This window comes from Coccinella septempunctata, chromosome 2 (genome assembly GCF_907165205.1).
Source record: "Coccinella septempunctata chromosome 2, icCocSept1.1, whole genome shotgun sequence".
Classification (NCBI taxonomy): domain Eukaryota; kingdom Metazoa; phylum Arthropoda; class Insecta; order Coleoptera; family Coccinellidae; genus Coccinella; species Coccinella septempunctata.
Genome location: NC_058190.1, coordinates 47389581 through 47415172, shown reverse-complemented (window position 1 = coordinate 47415172; position 25592 = coordinate 47389581). Strand labels below are relative to the sequence as shown.

The following is a 25592-nucleotide window of genomic DNA, read 5'->3' as shown; positions in this document are numbered from 1 at the left end:
AAGAAACTCTCAAGTAACGTTCTTGAATGGCAGTTGTTACCCGTGGTCTACCCTGTCCTGGTCTTCGGACATTCATACCTGTCTCCCAGAATCGCTGCAACATTCTGGACACACTTGTATGGGAAACTCCAAACCTTTCTGCAATTCTTGTGTATGTCCACCCTTCTTCTCGCAAAACTACCGCTTGGGCACATTCCTCTTGGGCCAAATTGCGTGTTTCGCGTTGCATAGCGATCGAGTGTAGAAAATCAAACGAAAGAAAAACTATTGATCACTAGAATTGATCGAGAACAACTGATTTTAGAATGGAGCCAATACATTCAAGATCTGATAATATCTTTTTTTATTCCTGCTGGGAAAAAACATCTGTATTGAAGAAAGTGGATAACATATGCATGCATGATTCTGATAAAAATAATTATCATTGAGAGCACCTTCAGTTGTAGAATAAATTTGAGATTTCCATAATGTGCGTTAATTTTTGCGCAGTGTATATTGCATTTTCGAGAAGATTTTGAATATCAAATTCGTAAATGCATTTCCGACCAGAGGAGCAGGGAAATGGAAGCTGATCGAGCCCGTATCTGGAGTCTGGAGCATGGGTATTCCCTTACGTAACGCCAGCGTCGAACGGTAAACGGTCTGCGATACATTATTCGTAAGTTGCACCGTCTCCAGCGAGGCAAAAGGTTATATGGCGGCCCCTCCATCGAACGGTATTTTGCGAGCTGCGTCCAAGACATCTCCTGCACCCGATGAGTTGGTAACACTTTCAGTTTCTTTGGTGGGTTCTAGCAGGCCGGCCGTATTCGTAACCCGTAACGTGTTACGTTGCGTCTGATCTCGTATCAATACGCGCTAAATTTTCCGACGATTCTTTTGACTCGGTAGCCGGTGTTGTTTCCCGTTGTATCTCTGTGGATGATCTTTGGTTTATGGTTCTTCCGTTAGCCATTCGACGAGAGGTAAATGAACATGTTCTTGAAACGATTTCCGAGGAAAATAACGAATGGGAAAGGATTAATTGATGTCAGAGCAAAAATAAATATGCTGTAATTTCACACAATGGTTAACCTATTTTTCCCAAACACCTTTTCGAAGAAATTACTGTTAATTTTTAGCCACATTCCAGAATCTGCGAAAAGATTCGCAGATTTCTTAGAATTCAAAATGAGAATCCAACTAATTGGAAAAATGATTGAGCTGGGAACAATGTTTATTGGCGTAACATTCAGCTATAAATCTGGTCTCAAATCAGTACCAAATTTTATCAAAACATTCCCAGTTCTTGTTATTGTTATTTCAGCTTGAATGTAGAATATTTCAGATAATCATAATAATAATATGTGACTTTTATACGAGAGGTACAGGTAGAGGTACAAGCCCACCAAATGCCAAGATTATTCTTAAATTTATTATCAACTGGTTCACAATGACCTATATCTGATTCTATCCTTTTAAAATGCAACAATACCCAAAACATTTATATTAAAAGAGACTACCCTACTAAAGTATCAGAATTGAATCATAAATAGAATGGAAATTAAACATTATATTCCGCTGATGAAAGAAACATGTGTGTGATTTTTTATCGAAACAATTCGAATAGAAATGAAAACTTATTTCACTAGAACCCCCTTCAAGTCATGAAAAAACGAATTTTGTTTGTAAACTCTGAAAAAAAAATTCTATCCAAAGAGAAAATCTTTTGTTCCTCAAGTGGGAAAATATTTGTTGGAGGGAAAAAAATATTTTTTGCGGCAAGGAAAAAATTCTAGGCGACAAGAAAGAAGTCCAGAGAGCAATAAAACTATATATTCGAGTCTGGAGATGAATATATTTTCTTACAGGAAAGGAAACACTTTTTCAGAATCTGGTTAAGTTCAACAAGAAAAAATTTTTTTCGGAGACTGAACAAAAAGATTTTTCAAATCCAGTTGAACAATTTTTGAAACAATTTTCGATCCCGGGATTGAATCTCTTAATTATTGTCTTAAATTGGACGACCTAATACGGATTTTAAATTACTGCAGTAACAACAAAATTCTTTTGAAATAGATCAATTAAGTACTTGAAAACCGTCAACGAGATCATTTCTCCATTTGGCAAATCTTTTTCAATGAGTAGTTCTAACACCTGTCAATCCTTGAAATAATTGATTAATTTGCACCATCTTCAAACGATCTGACGATATTTACATTCTTCTTACCCTACTATCGGGAAGCAACAAGCAGAAAATACATAGCAGAATGATTTATCAGAATCTATTCGAGCTCCTAATTCAGTCCAAGTATTGCTTTATTTGTACTGGATCTCCAGTGAGACATGATTCATTTCCGACAGATTAAAAGTCTTTAACCTCAGGATGCATTAACATCTTCCGTTTTCAGGAAGATGAGACATTTCTTATTATACTGGGAATAAATTGTTGTTAGCACGTGAATAATTGTATTAGAAGATGTGTTTATTTACAACACTCTCAGATAGACAGCTTGAGGTTTGTCAAAACAGAAATTAATCAAAATCTTCATTTTTTTAAATGGCAACCCATATGTTTTCTGTTCATTATTTAAAACAACTAGAAGCAAACAAAAAATTTTTGAATAATGAACAGAAAAAAAATATGAATTGCCATTTGAAAAAATGAAGATTTTGATGAATTTCTGTTTTGATAATGGATCTACGTTTTCGTGGACCTTGTATAGAATATTGTTATTGCAAAGAAAATTTTCAGTGTATCATTTATCGACTAGACACAATCCAAATTCGAATCAATTACATAGAATAAGGACGGAGCTATAGTTCTTCATTTATCATTTAAGTACCTCAAACTGTCCAAATATTAATAAAAAGTCGAATTTCTCGAAAACTGTTGAGAATTCAGACATAGTTGTGTTATCAAACTTATATTCAAATTTAATAAGGATTTCAAAAATGTAAAAATATATAGGGTGCTCCATTTAAAATAACGAAGTTGATAGCTGTGCAGAAGAAACGGAACACCTTGTATAGTTCTAAATAATTTTAGTAAATGCTCTACTTAAAAAGAGGAAAGTTTTATATCAAACTCTTTTTTGTAAAGTCAATAGAATAAGAGTAATCGACCGCTGCCCGATTGCGCGGACACCCTGTATAATCTTACTTCACGAACTTCTGTGCAAAATGAAAGTGTAAATACATCGAGAACGCAATCAAGTGCACGAACTATGGCAAATGATCTCGTATAACAAAGCATGATTGCACGCTCAAAACTGTAGAACGATGTTTAAATGGCAGCATAATTTATTTTCACACCACTTAGTTTTTACATAGTTTTCCGCCAACAAAACCAAATTTCCATTCATTTGCCTGATGAGATTATAATGAACGAAATATGCAACCTCGGTTTGTGTTTGTGGGAAGAAGTTTGTCGATTATTATTAATCGAACGTTTTTTATCTCATCTTTGATACTTTCATTGACGGAAATAAAATCTGAATAATTTTCTTCAGGAGAGAAAGGTGGAGCTGATATAAAAATGCTGATTTCTCATGTTTATTAGGTTGAAAATACACTGCGCAAAAAAATTAAAGCACATTATGGAAATCTCAAAATTATTCTACAACTGAAGGTGTTCTCAATGATAATTATTTTTATCAGAATTATGCATGCATATGTTATCCACTTTGAACGGTTTTCTTCAATACAGATGTTTTTTCCCAGAAGGAATAAAAAAAGATGATATTATCATAATTTGAATGTATTGGCTCCATTCTAAAATCAGTTGTTCTCGATCAATTCTAGTGATCAATAGTTTTTCTTTCGTTTGATTTTCTACACTCGATCGCTATGCAACGCGAATCACGTAATTTGACCCAAGGGGAATGTGCCCAAGCGGTAGTTTTGCGAGAAGAAGGGTGGTCATACACAAGAATTGCAAAAAGGTTTGGAGTTTCCCATACAAGTGTGTCCAGAAGCGATTCAGGCAGACAGGTATGAATGTCCGAAGACCAGGACAGGGTAGACCACGGATAACAACAGCCATTTAAGAACGTTACTTGAGAGTTTCTTCGTTGAGACAACGGTTTGCAACCGCTCGCCTCCTTCAAATTCAGCTTGTATTGAGCAAACTCATGAGGTGCAAATTAGCACTATGATAATAAATAAGATAATAAATCGCCTCAGAGAATATGATTTAAGGCCTCGTGTCGAGGCAAGAGGCCCAGCTCTTACCCCAGCCCATCGAAGGGCGCGTTTGGATTTTGCGAGAGAGCATATCCATTGGGAAGAGGCCGATTGGGAAAGAGTTCTCTTCACAGATGAGTCTAGATTCTGCCTCTACCATTGTGATCGACGTTCCCTTGTATACAGACGTCCAGATGAAAGATATGCTCAGTGCAATTTCCTGAATACTACTGATTTCGGGGGAGGATCGATTATGGTATGGGGTGGAATATCTTTGACTGCTCGCACAGACCTAGTGGTAGTTGATAATGGAGCTATGAATGCTCCGTCTCTCAATCCAGATCTCAATCTGGACAACGGGACAACGTCAATAGAAGGCTGAGAAGTTCAGAAAATCATTCAGCTACTCTTAATGACTTAGGAATCCAACTCGGAGAAATCTGGGAAAGATTATATCAGAACATTTTAAGATCACTCATTTTGAGTATGAACCGTCGTTGCCGAGCTGTAATTAACGCAAGGGGTGAAAATACCAAGTATTAAATCACTTATCAGCATTTCAGTATTTTGAAAATTGTTCATTTCTCTTCTTTCATATAAGATTCGGTGAAATCCTGAATTTTTCTTCCATTTAATGTGTCTTGTTTCGTTCAAAACCTTCCCGAGAGAACATAAAAAATAAGTTATAAAGTCAATGTAGAGTTAACTTTCATTAAAATTGAGATTTTCAGAATGTGCGTAAATTTTTTTGCGCAGTATATTCTTCATCGAGTCATTTCATGTGTGGAATTTAAACAGTGTAAATTTCTGGGAGCATAAACGTGCTCGATGGTCAACATTCATTCTTGCAAATAATAATGGATCAAAATGATTTCGGAAAGAACTTACTCCTTCCCATGGAGAAACGGACTATTTATCGGCCTACCACGCTTAGTGCTGTTTAATTTCTCATTAGGTGTCTTGCCTTGAAACGATAAGAAATAATTAGCTGGGATATAAACATAAAGTCTTATGTTTTACGTGCTCGAACTAAATTTCAGGTAGTTCCAGTCGTGAATTAAATTACAGTTTCAGGTGAGGAGCGTTGCGAAGTAGGTACTACAATTTACATCGTTATCGAAATTGGGAAATTGTTAATTCACCATGGAAATTACTCAATTGTAATTTGCCCCCATATTCTGTCCTCAAAAGAGAATAAATTTTTTTCTTCTGCTCTAGGCTCATAATCACAGTCGCATTCGTTGACTGCATGATCAATAGAAGAATAAGTACAGGGTGGGCAAATTTCGATGTTTTAGCACTACAGCTTTTGAACCAGAGGAGATAGACAAAATCTGATACCCCATTCTCGTTCTCTTTTTCAGAGAAAATAACAAGAGTAGTTGTCATTTTTGGCCACCTTCTTTTGTTTTCGAGTTATAAGCGAAAATTGGAAAAATGGCGATTTCGAAATAAATTTATATCTCCGCTAATACTGATGATAGAGCTCTGAAACTAAAACATTATACAGGCACTTTTTTGAGTAGAATCCAGTGGCGTGCTTGCCTTTACAGCAGGATTTTTAATTACGAAGCTATGACCCAAAGTTATGTTTTTTTTAATGGGAACACTAGATTTATGTGCAATTTTTTGAAAGCTTAATTTTTACTGATTTCAAAAATATATAACATCATATGGTTTGCATCAATATAAATAATAAAAAATGGTCAAAAACCTTTTTTCTCAATATTTCTATGGTTTCAACTTCCGTTGAGAATAGAAAAATGTAGCATCTTATTATTACCACAGTCTCCTTCTATTAGTCCTTTCATTTCTATGCTTCTTACTCAATTTCTCCAAGATTCAAATTTCATGAAAATTGGTAAAAAGCATAGAAATAATGACATTTCCGGAAGGAGACTGCTCTTATTATAGGAAGCTCTATTTTTCTGTGCTCATCAAAAGTTGAAATCATAGAAATATTGAGAAAAAAAGGTTTTTGACCATTTTTTATTATTTATATCGATGCAAACCATATGATGTTATATATTTTTGAAATCAGTAAAAATTAAGCTTTCAAAAAATTGCACATAAATCTAGTGTTCCCATTTAAAAAAACATAACTTTGGGTCATAGCTTCGTAATTAAAAATCCTGCTAAAAAGGCAAGCACGCCACTGGATTCTACTCAAAAAAGTGCCTGTATAATGTTTTAGTTTCAGAGCTCTATCATCAGTATTAGCGGAGATATAAATTTATTTCGAAATCGCCATTTTTCCAATTTTCGCTTATAACTCGAAAACAAAAGAAGGTGGCCAAAAATGACTACTACTCTTGTTAGTTTCTCTGAAAAAGAGAACGAGAATGGGGAATCAGATTTTGTCTATCTCCTCTGGTTCAAAAGCTGTAGTGCTAAAACATCGAAATTTGCCCACCCTGTACATACCTTACTGTAATGTGGACCAAGTATCATAAAGAAGCTCAGTTGAAAAAATTCCGTGAAATACTTTCTTGGAACAATTGATTTCCTTCTTTTTTCACACACCATAGTAAAAAAAATTTTTAGGGCAGCATTGAGCTCTATATCTGAAGACGAAGTGATTTCAACTTTCTGTTGAGCATGATAAAATGTAATTATTTTCATGATTATTATGGAACTATTTATATCATTTGTGTCATAATATAAGATATTTAGCACCATCGAACAATTTACTGTGATGGGTTGAAGGAAAATAGAAATTTTCTCTATTGAATCTTGTACATTTGAGCACACTCTTCAACAGAAGTTAGTTATACAATACCCTGCAATAACGTGCATGGATCATTAGGTTTATCAAACTGCACAAAAATCAGCGACATTCAGATAACTTTCCAAGTGGATCTGTTTATACAGAGTGAGTCTTTGATGCGTACGAACATTTTAACAGTAGTTTCTTGAGGTCAAAAGAATATTTTTTTTTATTTATCTGTTGACTCTTCTTCGAACACAAGATATCACCCACGTCTTCCAGTTTTTGCATGATGTCCATTACATATAATGTAATTTGATGTTCAAAAATTAAAAAGTATCTGTGAAATTTGAAAAATTGGGTACTTTGGCTGAATACAACTCTGTTTAAAAGATCTTAGTGTTCTTAGAAGCTAGAAGGAGTGTAGCTTAGAAAAATTATGATTTGGTTTGATGAGGTAAAAGTAATAACGAAAATATTGAAATTTAATTTGAAAACTTCGGTGATATTTGAGGGTTGAATTGAAAAATGCCCCTTCTTATCATTTTCAAGGCACCAGGTAACTTTTTTCTGGAAAATTAAGATGAAAATTGGCTGATTCAGTGCGTTTATCTAAGATCTATAGATGTGTTTATAAAAGGCTCATTTTCTAGTGCAGGCGTCTGTGGGACGACCCAAGAAATACTTTTCCATTATTAGAAGATAATTGCACATCTAATACGATGGAAATCAAACTCCCGACATCATACGGGCTTTGAAGTAATACCTAATTAAACCTTTCGCAAAATCTATTTCGGAACACCATTGTTCAACTTGTGCAATTCCCTATATTGAGAAGATTTAATAGTAATGAGTATTCTTCCATAGTTGAATTAGAATTCAACATGGACATCAAAAGCAGAGTAACTCATTTATTGGCTATACATTATATGTGGAAGTTAACAACTATTATGGTGCATCCAAAAAATTTCTTACAGAAGGTATAACTTGGGAAATCCAGCAGAATAAGTTCGTTGTCGATTGCCTCGGGATCTATTCTATTAGCCCATACCGGCTTTCAATATGCTGCCCACAGAGCGTTTATCAGTAGCTAAAAACTTTGTTCGTGCTCTTGAACTCAAGCTCTCAAGATGTTGCGAAATTCGCTAACTCGTAAACGCCGTTCCATATTTCAACAAATGTCAAAGGTGTAGGTATGTATCCAATTCGCTAACGAGATCAAACAAAACGATTGGTGCGAATTGGATTCGAGCGAGTTGAAACAATCGATAGATTGTCATCTCTTCGGCAATTGTTTATCGTTGGAAAGTCGGTAAGAGGAGCCGATTCCGTTTTATGTGTGAACTTTTTCTTTTGGAGGTCCAATAAAACCGAAACGTTCCGTGAAAAAATTGTGTTCGATATAATGGGTCTTCGTAAAACTTTCTTCAAGATCTTTCTCATGGAATTTGAACATGTGTGGGAGTGTGCTTCTGAGCAGGTCGAGCATAGAGCAGTATATGGAGAGAAACGACAAAGGTTAGCTTTGTACTCGGTGCAATTCTAAAAAGATTTTAAATCAGTGGGAATTTCGAATTTCCACCAATGCACGAGTAACAATCTGCAGACATTATTCCTTGTGAATTAGGGGAAATATTTGATTGGTAGATGTTTCGGCAGATATCTGTCATCGATCGAAGGAGGGCATGAGCTTGAGAACTGAATTCCCTGTCCCTATCCTAGTGTGAGGACCCTTAAAATTGGTTCTGAATCATGGTTCAAAGCCTGGTATTTCACATACCCAGTGGGACCATTTTCTCAGTCATTAGCTGAGTGGAGCAAAAATTGAGAATGTATGGGAAGTCCGGGAGAGTTGAACCCCTTTTCACTCTGAAGCCGCTTAAATTGTATCTGTAACATGGTAGCAACTCATTTTTTTGCGTGAAGATATCTTACCCAAATGGGTAACGATAGATAAAAGTAGAGTGATGGTGAGATGAACATTTTGAGTACAGCAATTCTTTTTTTTTAGGAACCGAAAATTGGATCATGTCTCCCTAACCCATGGGAGATTTGAACAGGGGGCGAGGGAGACTTGACCATAAGTTTTTTTATCAGGAAAAACATTGAAAGAAAACAATTTCCAATGACCAACGATTGTCTATGTCAAGGTTTTCATCATCAGATGTATTAGCGAATGAAATACATATTTTCTATTTCACAGTCACTCTCACTTATTTCCGAGATGTTTTTTATTTTTTTTAACCTTTGTTTATTTATTTCTATTATTCAATTTTCATTTTTGAAGCAAAATATCATCTAAGCTCAGTGCGGGAAAATTGGACCACTGAAAATGTCTCCCGACCATAGCATGGGTCAACAGATGTTTTCTTGAAACTTTTGCAACTATTATTAAAATGGCTCATCGTTTGTAAAACAATATTAATCAATGAAAACAATAACATTAAATAACATCTAGCACCTATTACACTTTTCAAACCATACCATACCAGTAGCGCGAAATTTGATTGAAATATTTGAGGTCTCTTACCTGATCAAGTCTCCTGGACTTCCCCTAATGAAAACCCCATATAATTTAGTGGTTTCTGACGCTTTTTGAACTGAACACCCCCTTATGATTAAATGTCCGCACCTAACATTTCTGCCTGAATTCAGAGTTATCACATTTCTTTCCAGGTGCAAATTGGAAATCTTCAAGACCTTGGAGGAATGCTCATATCGGACATAGGCCTGAACCGAAATCCCTGAGATATGGTGAGATGGCTAGAACCACAAAAAGAAACGGAACCACCCGATCGCCTCCTGATGGGTCCTTTGAAGGTACCCGTGGGCAAGGGCGAGATCACAGACGACCCCCTGGCGACCATAGATGCCACGATATCGAACAAACGTCAGATTTATTCCGTCAGCAGGTCAGTGATGTTACCTAGAATCTCAATCAACAAGTCTACGCCTGAGGGGGTGCCACAGTATACTTTTTCTGGTGGAGGGTGAGTAACAGGAATTGATGCGGTTGTAGATTGGTGTAGGGCTGTTCTGATGAACGAGTAGCCACTGTAGAGGGGGTGATTCGAGCTGACTTAATACATAGAGCAAGTTATCTCGATTTAAACGATAGTTGTTTTTTATGCTTTCGTCTAGTGTTCATGTGAAACAAGAGATTAGTGGTTGCGCAAAATATCTTCAAAAAACACCAGCAGAATGTTTTTATTAATCTTCCTATACCACAGCTATTCCACGCTTGCAGCGAGCACTACCACATTTTCTACGGAACATTGATCGCAGTATCAATTCCAAAGAAGATAATTTTCTTTCAACACCGGATTACGCATAGAGTCGATCGTCAAATTCACCGGTTTTCTTTTTTTTTTACCTATGGTATGCGATATTATCTCGACACCAGAAGCTAGTATAGAAGGCGAAAGTGTAATTTCATTGGAGTCTACAACGGTTTCGAATGAACGTTTTTAATGATTTTCAGCACTTCGAATAGGTCGTAGAGGACAATACGTTTGAATGGTTTTGGCATCGTGGAAAATTTTAGCAGCCATCCGTTAACAACCCCTTGGTGTGGTCAATTTTCGAGTCGCGTATCTTCCAGGAAAATTATCGCAGATCTAAATGTGATACATATTCTGAAAGAGCAACTCCTCTAGTAATAAATCTGAGAATTTCATCTATTTCGGCACAACCATTCGGTCTTGAGGAAGTTTTAACTGAACCCAACTTTTTGGGAATTTTCGAAGGTCATATTTCGAGTCGATTATCTTCCAGGAAAATGTTCATAGATCTAAACGTTATACAAATTCTGAAAGAGCAACTCTTCTAGAAACAAATCTGGGAATTTTATCCATTTCGGCACAACCGTTCGGTCATGACGAATTCTCAAGTGAAATTCGCAATAATTGAAAAATGCCATTTCTAAGATGAAAATTCTAACGAAGGCAGATAGGCATTCGAAATTGCTCGCAATAGATTCAGCGTGTTCGAAAACCTATATTTTTATACCAAAGTTTCGAATATCTGACCCAGTTTAGGAGAAAATATTTTTTTTTGTTTTTCCACTTTTCATTTTCGAGTTGACTTCGAAGAGCTCTCTGGAGTGCAATTCTCTATTGAATCATCAACTGTTTGGTTTTCTAGAATCTTCAAAACAAATTCTATGCACTCCATATCCCAAGACAGTAATAAAACATCCTGATTTTCAGACAGAGTAGCAAATATGTCATTTTAGGGGGGTCTAACCCCTTGCTAATTTTTGACCCAAAAAATCGAGATTTTCGAAATCGAGTTTTTGTGCTAGGGTGGAAGCCTAGGCAACGCTGATTATATAACCGGAAATCCCAATTCGATCAGACTAATATAACAGGAGATATCGCAGATTGAAATTTGCAAATTTTTGAAAAATGCCATTTCCAAGATGAAAATCTAAACGAAGGAAGATAGGCTTTCGAAGATACTCGCAATAGATTCAGCGTGTTCGAAAACCTATATTTTCATTCCAAAATTTCAAATATCTAGCCTTGTTTAGGAGAAAATAATTTTTTTTGTTTTTCCACTTTTCATTTTCGAGTTGACTTCGAAGAGCTCTCTGGAGTGCAATTCTCTATTGAATCATCAACTGTTTGGTTTTCTAGAATCTTCAAATTAAATTCTATGCACTCCATATCCCAAGACAGTAATAGAACATCCCGATTTTCAGACAGAGTAGCAAATATGTCATTTTAGGGGGGTCTAACCCCTTGCTAATTTTTGACCCAAAAAATCGAGATTTTCGAAATCGAGTTTTTGTGCTAGGGTGGAAGCCTAGGCAACGCTGATTATTTAACCGGAAATCCCAATTCGATCAGACGAATATAACAGGAGATATCGCAGATTGAAATTTGCAAATTTTTGAAAAATGCCATTTCCAAGATGAAAATCTAAACAAAGGAAGATAGGCTTTCGAAGATACTCGCAATAGATTCAGCGTGTTCGAAAACCTATATTTTCATACCAAAATTTTAAATATCTAGCCTTGTTTAGGAGAAAATAATTTTTTTTGTTTTTCCACTTTTCATTTTCGAGTTGACTTCGAAGAGCTCTCTGGAGTGCAATTCTCTATTGAATCATCAACTGTTTGGTTTTCTAGAATCTTCAAATTAAATTCTATGCACTCCATATCCCAAGACAGTAATAGAACATCCTGATTTTCAGACAGAGTAGCAAATATGTCATTTTAGGGGGTCTAACCCCTTGCTCATTTTTGACCCAAAAAATCGAGATTTTCGAAATCGAGTTTTTGTGCTAGGGTGGAAGCCTAGGGAACGCTGATTATAGAACCGGAAATCCCAATAGGATCAGATGAATATAACAGGAGATATCGCAGATTGAAATTTGCAAATTTTTGAAAAATGCCATTTCCAAGATGAAAATCTAAACGAAGGAAGATAGGCTTTCGAAGATACTCGCAATAGATCCAGCGTGTTCGAAAACCTATATTTTCATACCAAAATTTCAAATATCTGGCCCTGTTTAGGAGAAAATAATTTTTTTTGTTTTTCCACTTTTCATTTTCGAGTTGACTTCGAAGAGCTCTCTGGAGTGCAATTCTCTATTGAATCATCAACTGTTTGGTTTTCTAGAATCTTCAAAACAAATTCTATGCACTCCATATCCCAAGACAGTAATAGAACATCCTGATTTTCAGACAGAGTAGCAAATATGTCATTTTAGGGGGGTCTAACCCCTTGCTAATTTTTGACCCAAAAAATCGAGATTTTCGAAATCGAGTTTTTGTGCTAGGGTGGAAGCCTAGGCAACGCTGATTATATAACCGTAAATCCCAATTCGATCAGACGAATATAACAGGAGATATCGCAGATTGAAATTTGCAAATTTTTGAAAAATGCCATTTCCAAGATGAAAATCTAAACGAAAGAAGATAGGCTTTCAAAGATACTCGCAATAGATTCAGCGTGTTCGAAAACCTATATTTTCATACCAAAATTTCAAATATCTGGCCCTGTTTAGGAGAAAATAATTTTTTTTGTTTTTCCACTTTTCATTTTCGAGTTGACTTCGAAGAGCTCTCTGGAGTGCAATTCTCTATTGAATCATCAACTGTTTGGTTTTCTAGAATCTTCAAAACAAATTCTATGCACTCCATATCCTAGGATAGTAATGGAACATCCTAATTTTCAGACAGAGTAGCAAATATGTCATTTTAGGGAGGTCTAACCCCCTTGCTCATTTTTGACCCAAAAAATCGAGATTTTCGAAATCGAGTTTTTGTGCTAGGGTGGAAGCCTAGGGAACGCTGATTATAGAACCGGAAATCCCAATAGGATCAGATGAATATAACAGGAGATATCGCAGATTGAAATTTGCAAATTTTTGAAAAATGCCATTTGCAAGATGAAAATCTAAACGAAGGAAGATAGGCTTTCGAAGATACTCGCAATAGATCTAGCATGTTCGAAAACCTATATTTTCATACCAAAAATTCAAATATCTGGCCCTGTTTAGGAGAAAATAATTTTTTTTGTTTTTCCACTTTTCATTTTCGAGTTGACTTCGAAGAGCTCTCTGGAGTGCAATTCTCTATTGAATCATCAACTGTTTGGTTTTCTAGAATCTTCAAAACAAATTCTATGCACTCCATATCCTAGGATAGTAATGGAACATCCTAATTTTCAGACAGAGTAGCAAATATGTCATTTTAGGGGGGTCTAACCCCTTGCTCATTTTTGACCCAAAAAATCGAGATTTTCGAAATCGAGTTTTTGTGCTAGGGTGGAAGCCTAGGGAACGCTGATTATAGAACCGGAAATCCCAATAGGATCAGATGAATATAACAGGAGATATCGCAGATTGAAATATTCAAATTTTTGAAAAATGCCATTTCCAAGATGAAAATCTAAACGAAGGAAGATAGGCTTTCGAAGATACTCGCAATAGATTCAGCGTGTTCGAAAACCTATATTTTCATACCAAAATTTCAAATATCTGGCCCTGTTAAGGAGAAAATAATTTTTTTTGTTTTTCCACTTTTCATTTTCGAGTTGACTTCGAAGAGCTCTCTGGAGTGCAATTCTCTATTGAATCATCAACTGTTTGGTTTTCTAGAATCTTCAAAACAAATTCTATGCACTCCATATCCTAGGATAGTAATGGAACATCCTAATTTTCAGACAGAGTAGCAAATATGTCATTTTAGGGGGGTCTAACCCCTTGCTCATTTTTGACCCAAAAAATCGAGATTTTCGAAATCGAGTTTTTGTGCTAGGGTGGAAGCCTAGGGAACGCTGATTATAGAACCGGAAATCCCAATAGGATCAGATGGATATAACAGGAGATATCGCAGATTGAAATTTGCAAATTTTTGAAAAATGCCATTTCCAAGATGAAAATCTAAACGAAGGAAGATAGGCTTTCGAAGATACTCGCAATAGATTCAGCCTGTTCGAAAACCTATATTTTCATACCAGAATTTCAAATATCTGGCCCTGTTTAGGAGAAAATAATTTTTTTTGTTTTTCCACTTTTCATTTTCGAGTTGACTTCGAAGAGCTCTCTGGAGTGCAATTCTCTATTGAATCATCAACTGTTTGGTTTTCTAGAATCTTCAAAACAAATTCTATGCACTCCATATCCTAGGATAGTAATGGAACATCCTGATTTTCAGACAGAGTAGCAAATATGTCATTTTAGGGGGGTCTAACCCCTTGCTCATTTTTGACCCAAAAAATCGAGATTTTCGAAATCGAGTTTTTGTGCTAGGGTGGAAGCCTAGGGAACGCTGATTATAGAACCGGAAATCCCAATTCGATCAGACGAATATAACAGGAGATATCGCAGATTGAAATTTGCAAATTTTTGAAAAATGCCATTTCCAAGATGAAAATCTAAACGAAAGAAGATAGGCTTTCAAAGATACTCGCAATAGATTCAGCGTGTTCGAAAACCTATATTTTCATACCAAAATTTCAAATATCTGGCCCTGTTTAGGAGAAAATAATTTTTTTTGTTTTTCCACTTTTCATTTTCGAGTTGACTTCGAAGAGCTCTCTGGAGTGCAATTCTCTATTGAATCATCAACTGTTTGGTTTTCTAGAATCTTCAAAACAAATTCTATGCACTCCATATCCCAAGACAGTAATAGAACATCCTGATTTTCAGACAGAGTAGCAAATATGTCTTTTTAGGGGGGTCTAACCCCTTGCTCATTTTTGACCCAAAAAATCGAGATTTTCGAAATCGAGTTTTTAGGCTAGGGTGGAAGCCTAGGCAACGCTGATTATATAACCGTAAATCCCAATTCGATCAGACGAATATAACAGGAGATATCGCAGATTGAAATTTGCAAATTTTTGAAAAATGCCATTTCCAAGATGAAAATCTAAACGAAGGAAGATAGGCTTTCGAAGATACTCGCAATAGATTCAGCGTGTTCGAAAACCTATATTTTCATACCAAAATTTCAAATATCTGGCCCTGTTTAGGAGAAAATAATTTTTTTTGTTTTTCCACTTTTCATTTTCGAGTTGACTTCGAAGAGCTCTCTGGAGTGCAATTCTCTATTGAATCATCAACTGTTTGGTTTTCTAGAATCTTCAAAACAAATTCTATGCACTCCATATCCCAAGACAGTAATAGAACATCCTGATTTTCAGACAGAGTAGCAAATATGTCATTTTAGGGGGGTCTAACCCCTTGCTCATTTTTGACCCAAAAAATCGAGATTTTCGAAATCGAGTTTTTGTGCTAGGGTGGAAGCCTAGGCAACGCTGATTATAGAACCGGAAATCCCAATAGGATCGGATGAATATAACAGGAGATATCGCAGATTGAAATTTGCAAATTTTTGAAAAATGCCATTTCTGAGATGAAAATTCTAACGAAGGGAGAGAGGCTTTCGAAATTGCTCGCAATAGATTCAGCGTGTTCGAAAATCTATATTTTCATACCAACATTTCAAATATCTGGCCCTGTTTAGGAGAAAATAGTTTTTTTTTTTTTCCACTTTTCATTTTCGAGTTGATTTCGAAGAGCTCTCTGGAGTGCAATTCTCTATTGAATCATCAACTGTTTGGTTTTCTAGAATCTTCAAAACAACTTCTATGCACTCCATATCCCAAGACAGTAATAGAACATCCTGATTTTCAGACAGAGTAGCAAATAGGTCATTTCAGGGGGGTCTAACCCCTTGCTCATTTTTGACCCAAAAAAACGAGATTTTCGAAATCGAGTTTTTGTGCTAGGGTCGAAGCCTAGGCAACGCTGATTATAGAACCGGAAATCCCAATAGGATCAGATGAATATAACAGGAGATATGGCACATTGAAATTTGCACATTTTGAAAAATGCAATTTCAACGATGAAAATCTGAATGAAGGGAGATAGGCTTTCGGAATTACTCGCAATGGATTCAGCTTGGAAGCCTAGGTTCCTAGTTCCAGGTTCCAGGAAGCTATTTAGTTTAGTTTCCTTTTTCTAGAGGTCTCACTTTCAGAAATTTCACCCATTCGTTAACTGTTGGTTTGGAAACTCACGATTTTGTTATTAATTTAATTTATAAGTATTTTGTGGAAATATTATCGTAATGATCCTGTTAGCACTGTAAATCATGCCTCACCTTTCTGATTATTTGCAGGGTGAACCCCCTCTTCAAGGAAAATATGCCCTACATAGACACCTACAGGAAGCCCAAGAGAAATGGCTTCACCAACAGGCAGCCTAGGCAGAACTCCTTCACGTCTGCCGATAAGTCAGGATCTTCGGGATACGGAAGCAGCAGGATAAGCAGCAACTTCGATCCCCTGTACGAAAGAGTTCCAAGGGACCCAGATGCTGTCCTCATCGTAGAACAAAACCCAAATTTCGTGAAATCCATTCGGATTTGCAGACAAAAAGACGCGAAGAACTCCGTGCCATCGTCAGGATCTGGTTCATCCTCTGGAACCCTCAATACTATACCGGAAGGCAAGGTGGATCTGACCAGACCCAAGAACATCTGGCCCGAACAAGATGAGAAGAGGTTGGAGCACTACGATTCTTTGGTGGACGACGCCCTCTTGTTGTACACGAGCTTGAGTTACATGCCGGAGATCGAGAAGCATTCCCTTGGCGTGCAGATATCAGTCACTGAATTGCTGGTCGACATATTGAAACACGTGAATTCTGCGTTGGAAGGTCAAACGGACAGGAACCCAGAAGACGTCCTGAAGATTGTCACGAACAAGATCAGTTTGGGTTTGGAGGTGTTGAAGAACAGCACTGAGGAGGACATGAGGAAGCTCTGCGTCAACTTGAGGAACTGCAAAAAGGTGAATTCCGTCTTGCGAGCCTTCGGAAACTCAAATTCTTCCTCAACATCCGGCGAATGGAGCAGCAATAAGGCTAGGAGTACTTCCCCAGACATCGATGATAATTACGATACTCATTTTTCGTCTCCTTCGAGCAGTGCTTTCAGTGATTCGGTGAAAGATCATTCGGACCCTAATTTGGACTACGATCATCCGCAGGATTTTGGAAATTCGCGCGGGAGTCTACAGGGTGACTCTAAATCGAAATCGTGCTCGATCAGGGCTGTGAATGATGGGAAACCTTCGGTTTGGGAACAGTATTACGGTGTGAAAGCTGATGATGGAATTGAGGTCCAAAAAGTTGTGCCAAAACCTACTGATGTGCCAATATTTGTAAGTACCACTCATTTACAATTCTTTCATTTTCATCCGGAAAATAGTTTTGAGACTTATTAATAAATTTTCATTGTGCCAAGCTCGTCGTATGTACAAGTTGGCAAAACTCGTTGTCTATTGAGGGGATCTCGAGAACTATAAGAGCTGGAAGAAAATGGATGACACATTTCCGAGCTCTTTTTCAGAGAAGCAAAGAATGATGAAATTATCGTAGATCTAAATGTGATACATATTCTGAAGAAGCAACTCTTCTTGTAATAAATCTGAGAATTTCATTCATCCCAACACAACCGTTCGGTCTTCACAAATTTTTAACTGGCCCCACATGTCAATGTGGATTCTAGTTCTCGGGATCCTCTCGGTAGCATCGAATGTTGCCCACCCTGTAGTAATGTTTGGAAAATATGACAAAGTATCTCTCAAATTCAATACCCAGTGATGGAATCTCTTGAAGTACTAGAAAATAGATGGTTTCAACAGCTCTTTTCCAGAGAAACAGGAAATGATGAAAACCCTTGCCTTCGTTTTTGAGTTACTAGTAAAAATTGAGATTTTGACGATTTCGACAAGATCCTCTATGTGGATTTTGTAATAGTACCTATTCGATTCAACATGAAATGAAGGTTGCACATAAAAATTTGCCATATGGTCAAGGGGCATAATGAACACTCCATAAACCTATTAAGCAAGGACGCAGTATATCTTTGGTGACAAGGATGATTTTTACTACATACACCCCTGCTGTTCGCAGATGAACGATATGCCATAGGCCCGAAGATGTCAAACAGTCGTTTTTTATGACGCGAGTGAGAAATTGATGATGAACATAACCCAAATTAAGGTTGAAATCGATATTTACAGTGTCGCAAAGTGTAATATTCATTAAGTCACAATTACAACAGCATTGGTTCACCTTCGATATATATATTCATGACACCCACATCTAACCGAAATATTTATCGTTAATTTCTACATTGGTTAATTAGGATTTAAGCTTTTACTTTTCTCACTCACGAGAACCAATAAGCCACCTCATATATTCCCAACGCAAGTAATAAAAAACTCTCTTGATGGCGTTATATGTAAATCAACTGCTTAGATAGGAAAGAACTGTAACTGAAATCAGTCTTACACTGGCCTATGTGAGGCTCAAGTTTTCCCAGCATGAAGATAGGCGATTTCGGGTTTATATTCTTCTCCATCTCCATAAGGCTGAACCGAGACCTTCTGGCCTCGCTTATAGTTGAACAAAAATGCCACAAGTTGACAGGGATAAGATTCGCACTCACCATAAGGTGTTGTGTTCCTTGGTGGTTGACCTTAACTCTGTAAAGGTTACTACAGCAGATCATAATATGTTCAGCAGTTCCTGCACCAGCAGCACAAGTTTTCTCTAAAGGACCAGGAGTTTTTTTTTACCTCAGGCTCAGAGTCCTTCAATAGGGGGATATGCTGGTTGAAACAAGGTCCACAATCCCCACTCCAGTCCCTGTGAAGAGCACACAGCCATCGGTGAACAAAGTGGGACCTTTAGGCACAAGAAGCCTGGAGATCTTCACCAGGAACAATTATCTTGTAGAGTAGAGTTCGTCTTAACAGAAGCACTCCTATGGAGATGAGTGGAGGATACCATGAGAGACGCAGCATACAGCCAGCCAGTGCCAGTGTGTGGTTTGAAGCCCCACCACTCACAAGGTATTCTGCGAGTAGACTGATCACCTACTTCAGTAGAAATATTCTTTGGTGTAGCTTTTTTCATTGCATTCGTGCCTCAGATTCATCTGGAGTCTGGACCATGTAAATCAAGGCAGTATAACTACAAAATTGGACTCCGAAGATTGTTACGCACTCCATCAGTCGCCAATCCCACATCGAACCCATTAATCGACTCAAATTGACAGCAAATCAATCTCATCTGACTTCTGGGAGCTCGACCGTCTATCAACTTTCCCTGTCCGAATTCTGTATCAAATGTATCATTTCCTCCGGTTAATAACTGGGGAATTCCAAGTGTCGAAATGTCCTCGAATCGGTACAACTTATTTGTCATTACGTCGAGCCTAATTGAACACTTTTTAATTCTTCATTGTAATATCATTATTTGCAAATGAATTCAGCAATTTACATGCAATATGCTTTGGTAACTTTCTCCGGATTAATCTTTCAACCGTCATTGGTATTAGTGTGCACAAGATCGTACATCGTTCATCTAAGACAAAGTTCAACGAGTTGAATTAGTAATAGAACATCCTGATTCTCAGACAGAGTAACAAATGGGTCATTTTAGGGGGGTCTAACCCCTTGCTCATTTTTGATCCATTTTGATCGAGATTTTCGAAATTGAGTTTTGTGCTAGGTTGGAAGCCTAGGCAACGCTGATCATATAACCAATTTGATCAGACGAATATGACAAGAGATATCGAAAATATTTCGTTTTGTTTTTCCACTCTTCATTTTCTAGTTGACTTCGAAGAGATCTCTGGAGTGCAATTATTTATTGAACCATTCATTGTTTGGATTTCTTGAATCTTCAGAACAAATTCTATGCACTCCATATCCTAAAACAGTAATAGAACATCCTGATGTCATTTTAGGGAGGTCTCACCCCTTGCTCATTTTTCAAAAAAAATCGAGATTTTCGAAATAGAGTTTTCCTGCTAGGGTGGAAGCCTAGGCAACGCTGATTATAGAACCTGAAATCCCAATAGGATCAGATGAATATAACACGAGAAATCGCAGATTGAAATTTACAATTTTTGGAAAATGCAATTTCAACGATGAAAATCTGAACGAAGAGTATCTAGTTCGGGGTATTTTTAACATACACAACTTTTCATCTTCACATGGGTGCCGCCTTATATTCATCGAACAAAATATTCTCTATCGAAAACAAAGAACCAATGCTTATTGGGCTCACTTGTGGCAATGATTCGTTCAGCTATTTGGCGCGAACATTTGTGACTGAACTAGAATAATAATTACCTTGGTTCTAAGACTCTTATATAATTTTTTTACGCAGTCCCATTGAGGAATTCACCAAGAAAATCGTGTGTTATATAAATTGATGATTCTTTTTATGGAAAACATATAGACTTGTAATTGACGACCTAACCTGGACAGCAATCATTTCGTTTAATGGCACAGTTCAAAATGACACTATTAGTTGCATCGTTATATCATATTCTTGCAAGTACCAATTTCTATCAGAGCAAATGCCGAGCTATAAGACTTAATAACTTGTGGGTTGAATCATCAGATGCCTTTTGAACTTCACCGACAAGTGCCATATAACTTCAGTTACCTTGCTACATAATACATGAAGGAGTAACAAAACAGGAAGATTTAAACTTTAGTTCGTGGTCACTTATTCTATTTTGTAGTCGTTCAATCAACTTCAATTTCATCTGCAATTAGTGCAGATTTCATCATTCATGATGAGTCCTAATATGGTGATTCACAATGCTCTGTAATAAAAGCATCGCTTACATTTTGTTCGGATATTAAAATAGGATGCTACTATACTCGTTGAAATAATTCATATAGTCTGATTTCATTATTTTTTCGTCTACTAATTATCACCTTGTTGGACTGAATGATGCGAACCCAATTTGAGGCGTTATTCATGTAAATATTAATTCATAAAAATGCCTTTGTTTAGAGGAGGTCATATAAGATGAAACAAGCCAGAAAACAATGCCAAGCTCTCGATTTTGTTCTCAATATTGTTGACAATTGTAGCTGCCTTTCAAGGTGCTAATTAAAGTTCCATCTCATGAATACAATACATATACCTTCAAGTTTAGGTTTACCTGACACCATCCACTTAATACTGTGATCATTGTGTACATATACAATTGCGTATAGTCGAAAATATGTGGGTACACCGTTTCTGTAGTACGCCCAGTAGCATTATCCAATGTGTAGTGGTTTAGGGAAGGATCATACAGTGGCGTTCGAATAGAGAAGTTACGCATTCAATAATTTGCGATTTGCTTGGCAATTTGATGTTATGATTTCAGTATGATATCCGCCAACTAGGTAAATATATAGATTTTTACCTGTTATTTTTTTTCTCAAAAACCGTTAGTATTAGAAAGGATTTACAGGAGACATTATTTGTTCGAAATGAATGAAGCTTTTTTTTACGAATTCGTAAATACCGAAGATATCAATTCTTTGCATTACTTTTTACCCACTCTGTATATAACACGCTGCAGAACGCTATCAATGATAATACCCAGCATAATAATCTGAATTCTATATATTTTCCACGCCACTGATCACATTTTTTCGCATCGCCGCATTGCATAATCACAATGGAGGCGTTGGACAACAAGAAATTTAAATCAGAAACTCTTGACATTGTTTCCCACTGTAATAATAGGAAGTATTGGTGAGCTGAGTAAAAGTGTACTCATTCTAGTCTAGAGTGTCAGGAGCTACTTGAAATGTTAATGGTACTGTTGAATGCGCTACTCCTTAAGTATGAAGGAGCGGTTTGCGAAGATAAAAGTCTATCATGCTATAATGTTATTGATAATCTTACAAGTTTCGATGGTTACATCGATTTTTTTCAATTAAATCTATACTCCATTCACTTTTATTTTAGCAGTCCCCTGGAAATTTGACACATTTCACTCTGTATAGTACGAAAATGTTGGGTTATGACGCTTTTCAAAACATTTTTGGGTTTTAAATCAACGCTATGTGGCCCGTTCTACGTAAAAGTTTCTGTTATTACGTATTTTATCACAATGTCGAATCTCTTCGGAAAATGACGAACATAATTGAAGTTTATACAAACTGATTGAAGGCATACCAAATCCAGTTATTTGCATGGAAAATACAAGAGATCAGTATAATATAATAATATGCACTAGCTTGAGGAGAGTTAAGGTTCGTTATCTTCTTTGGCTAAAGTTTGAATACGTTACATCAGTTGTAGATTTCAAAAATATTAACCCGAATATGATATGCATACGATGCAGTGGTTGGGAATGGGTATCTCCCGAAGGAATTAACAGATACTTACAAGAATGTTAAATTCTTCATCTTGCATCAATATAAGTAAAAGGAATTAAAGGAAGTTTCAAGTCAAGATAAACTTCACCTTTGAACAAAAATTTCACATGAATAAAGAATTAAGAGGACAACTGGCGCGTATTTGTGGCTGTTCATCTCAAAACATTTATATAATAATAATAATTAGGTATTTATTGGTACCTTAAGACATTATCAATGTATAGGACGAGTCAAATGAAAAATAGAAAAATCAATTTTCGGGAACTTATTCTACGATGACATTCATCGAACATCCTGTTGTAACTTTTCGCATTCGTTCACCGTAAAATAAAATTCTCAAATGCCACCACTTTCTGGGTCTGCCAATAGAAGAAAATTCTTTGTCATCCTCTTCATTCACAATCTTTGTGATTGTGGAAATATTCAGCTGAAATATAAGTCGTTCAGATGCAGATGAAACATCTAATATATAAAATTCTCGTGTCATAGTTTTCGTTTCCATACTCCTCCGAAACGGCTTGACCGATTTTGATGAAATTTTTTGTGCTTATCCGGTATCTATGAGAATCGGCCAACATCTATTTTTATCCCCCTAAATGTTAGGGGTAGTTCACCCCTAAATTTTTTTTTGTATTTTTTAGACAAAATTTTTAATTTCTATATTTTTATGATACAACATACAAAAATACATACAATCCTCAATTTTCACCCTTCTACGATCAACCCTTATTTTTTAATAGCCATTTTAGTAATTTAATCATTAGGAAATTATTTATATGGCAAAACAACGTTTGCCGGGTCAGCTATCTATGAGAATCGGCTAACATCTATTTTTCATCCCCCTAAATGTTAGGGGTAGTCCACCCCTAAATTTTTTTTGTATTTTTTAGACAAAATTTTTAATTTCTATTTTTTTATGATACAACATACAAAAATACATTCAATCCTCAATTTTCACCCTTCTACGATCAACCCTTATTTTTTAATAGCCATTTTAGTAATTTAATCATTAGGAAATTATTTATATGGCAAAACAACGTTTGCCGGGTCAGCTATCTATGAGAATCGGCCAACATCTATTTTTCATCCCCCTAAATGTTAGGGGTAGTCCACCCCTAAATTTTTTTTTTATTTTTTAGACAAAATTTTTAATTGCTATTTTTTTATGATACAACATGGAAATTATTTATATGGCAAAACAACGTTTGCCAGGTCAGCTAGTTATCTATATAAATTCCCTTACATTGAATATGTTCGCTACCGTCTGACGTATTGTGAATTTTAGAATATCAGGGTATAACTATTTGAACGAGCGAACCTGAATTCTAAATAGCACTTCTTGAAACCCTGTCTCTTTTTTCAATCACTTTCGGCATTTTCGTAATAAAAATTGATATTAGTTGTGGCAACGGTGATACGACATTAACGAGATTTCATGAGTGCCAACGTTACTCCGTTCTTGTCCTATATATGTTCGAGATTGCAGTTTAAACATGCTTCGATCTCCAAATAAATAGCATTATCACTATTATTTCTTCAAAGTAGCCAAAAATCTGGTAACATTGTTGGGTATTACTACCCTCGGTAGTTCCATACTATTCGTTTTTTGAAATCTACATGTGTCAGACCGTGAAAACTGAAGATGGAGTCGGTTCATTATCGAGAATAATGAAGCGCAATGCTTTCCTCAGGTTCATTATTTTCAATGATGAGAGCACTCGTTATTTTTCACTGAAATTCATCTGCCAACCGATTCATTTAATTGGAATGCCAACATTGGACTGCTTTCCTGCTCCTTCGCTTCAGATGGATCTCGACTGGATGTAATGTAGGGTAGTAGGCCATGCAGCTGATGAAAGTGAAAATAAGCTGCGAATATATTGCATACGTGCAGATCGAATCTAAAGAGCTGATAACGAATACCCGATCACGTCGCAACCATAACGCTGTTCTATTGTTTGTACAGTCATTTCTAAGACTTCGTGGAATATTCATTAGGGAATATCGAATCATTGATGCTAAACAGTTCAATCCCACTACTACTACTACTCCCAAAATAGACTGCTCAACAATTAATAAGGATCACTGACCTTCTGTCAATCTATTCGTGTCAAGATGTTTGTTTATTTTGATCAGATACCATAGTATGTTAAATTGGTTGATATTTTCGTTTTTTTCAGAAAGGAATGAAAGAATGAAAAGTCTCGTAGAAATTTTTCAATTGGAAATGAAATTCTGTTTCAATAATAGAGAAAGAACAATTAAATGGAGAGAAAATTAAATCTCGGTAAAGCTGGTACATTCTATTTCGCGAAGCATAATTTTGAAGGGACAATTCATGAAATTTTGCTACAAATTGATTAAAAAATCAAGTAGAACCATAGAGAACTGCTGCAGATTGTTAATCGATTGTTGAGGGGGAAGGGTTTTCTACACATCTCTGCCCAGACATGCTCGATGCAATTCACGTCTGGATAACGAGCTGGCCAGCCCACCCTTTCAATAGCATGAGTTTCCAACCCTTCATCAATCAGGCGACTAGAGTGAGGACCAGCATTATCGTCAATTAAAATGAAATTCTCTCCAGTAACAGTGATATCTTGGGCTGATCATACTAGCGTTCTGCAAAACAACCAACTTTGTGCGACGGTTCAAACACATTCCACCTTATACACATATGGAACCTCCTCCAAAAGCAGTTGTAGATATCTTCGACCTCTTTTCCTCGAAACAAGAGTGCGCCCAACAGAGAAATCTGTTCTCATCCATGAATGACATTCTTTAACTGTCGAATTGAGGGGATCCTCGGCCCACTGCCGTCAGCGTACTTTGTGCTTTCTATACAAACTGGGATGTTGTGCCTGCTAACGTGCTCTTGAATCACTAACGCTCAATCGGTGACTTATAGTCTTTGAAGACATAACAAATGAGTAATTTCATTGAAACTGCGGTTTCGAACAGTGGAATTCAAAAAACGATAACGTTGGAGGTACATCACTAGGTAGATGGAAGATGAA

General features: G+C 36.5%; 1 protein-coding gene across 2 annotated transcripts in view; it reads left to right on the top strand.

The window, feature by feature from the left end:
* The first annotated feature begins 653 nt into the window (after nt 1–653).
* Nucleotides 654–25592, top strand: part of LOC123308408 — a 46528-nt gene continuing 21589 nt past the window's right edge. Inside the window, exons 1-3 of one of the 2 annotated variants that reach the window (XM_044891037.1) lie at nt 654–965; nt 9548–9783; nt 16506–17550. In XM_044891037.1, the coding sequence (XP_044746972.1) occupies nt 9623–9783; nt 16506–17550 (1206 nt within the window). In that variant the 5' untranslated portion in view covers nt 654–965; nt 9548–9622. Of the gene's footprint in view, nt 966–9547; nt 9862–16505; nt 17551–25592 lie in introns of both variants that reach the window. The other variant, XM_044891036.1, reaches the window with a different exon arrangement.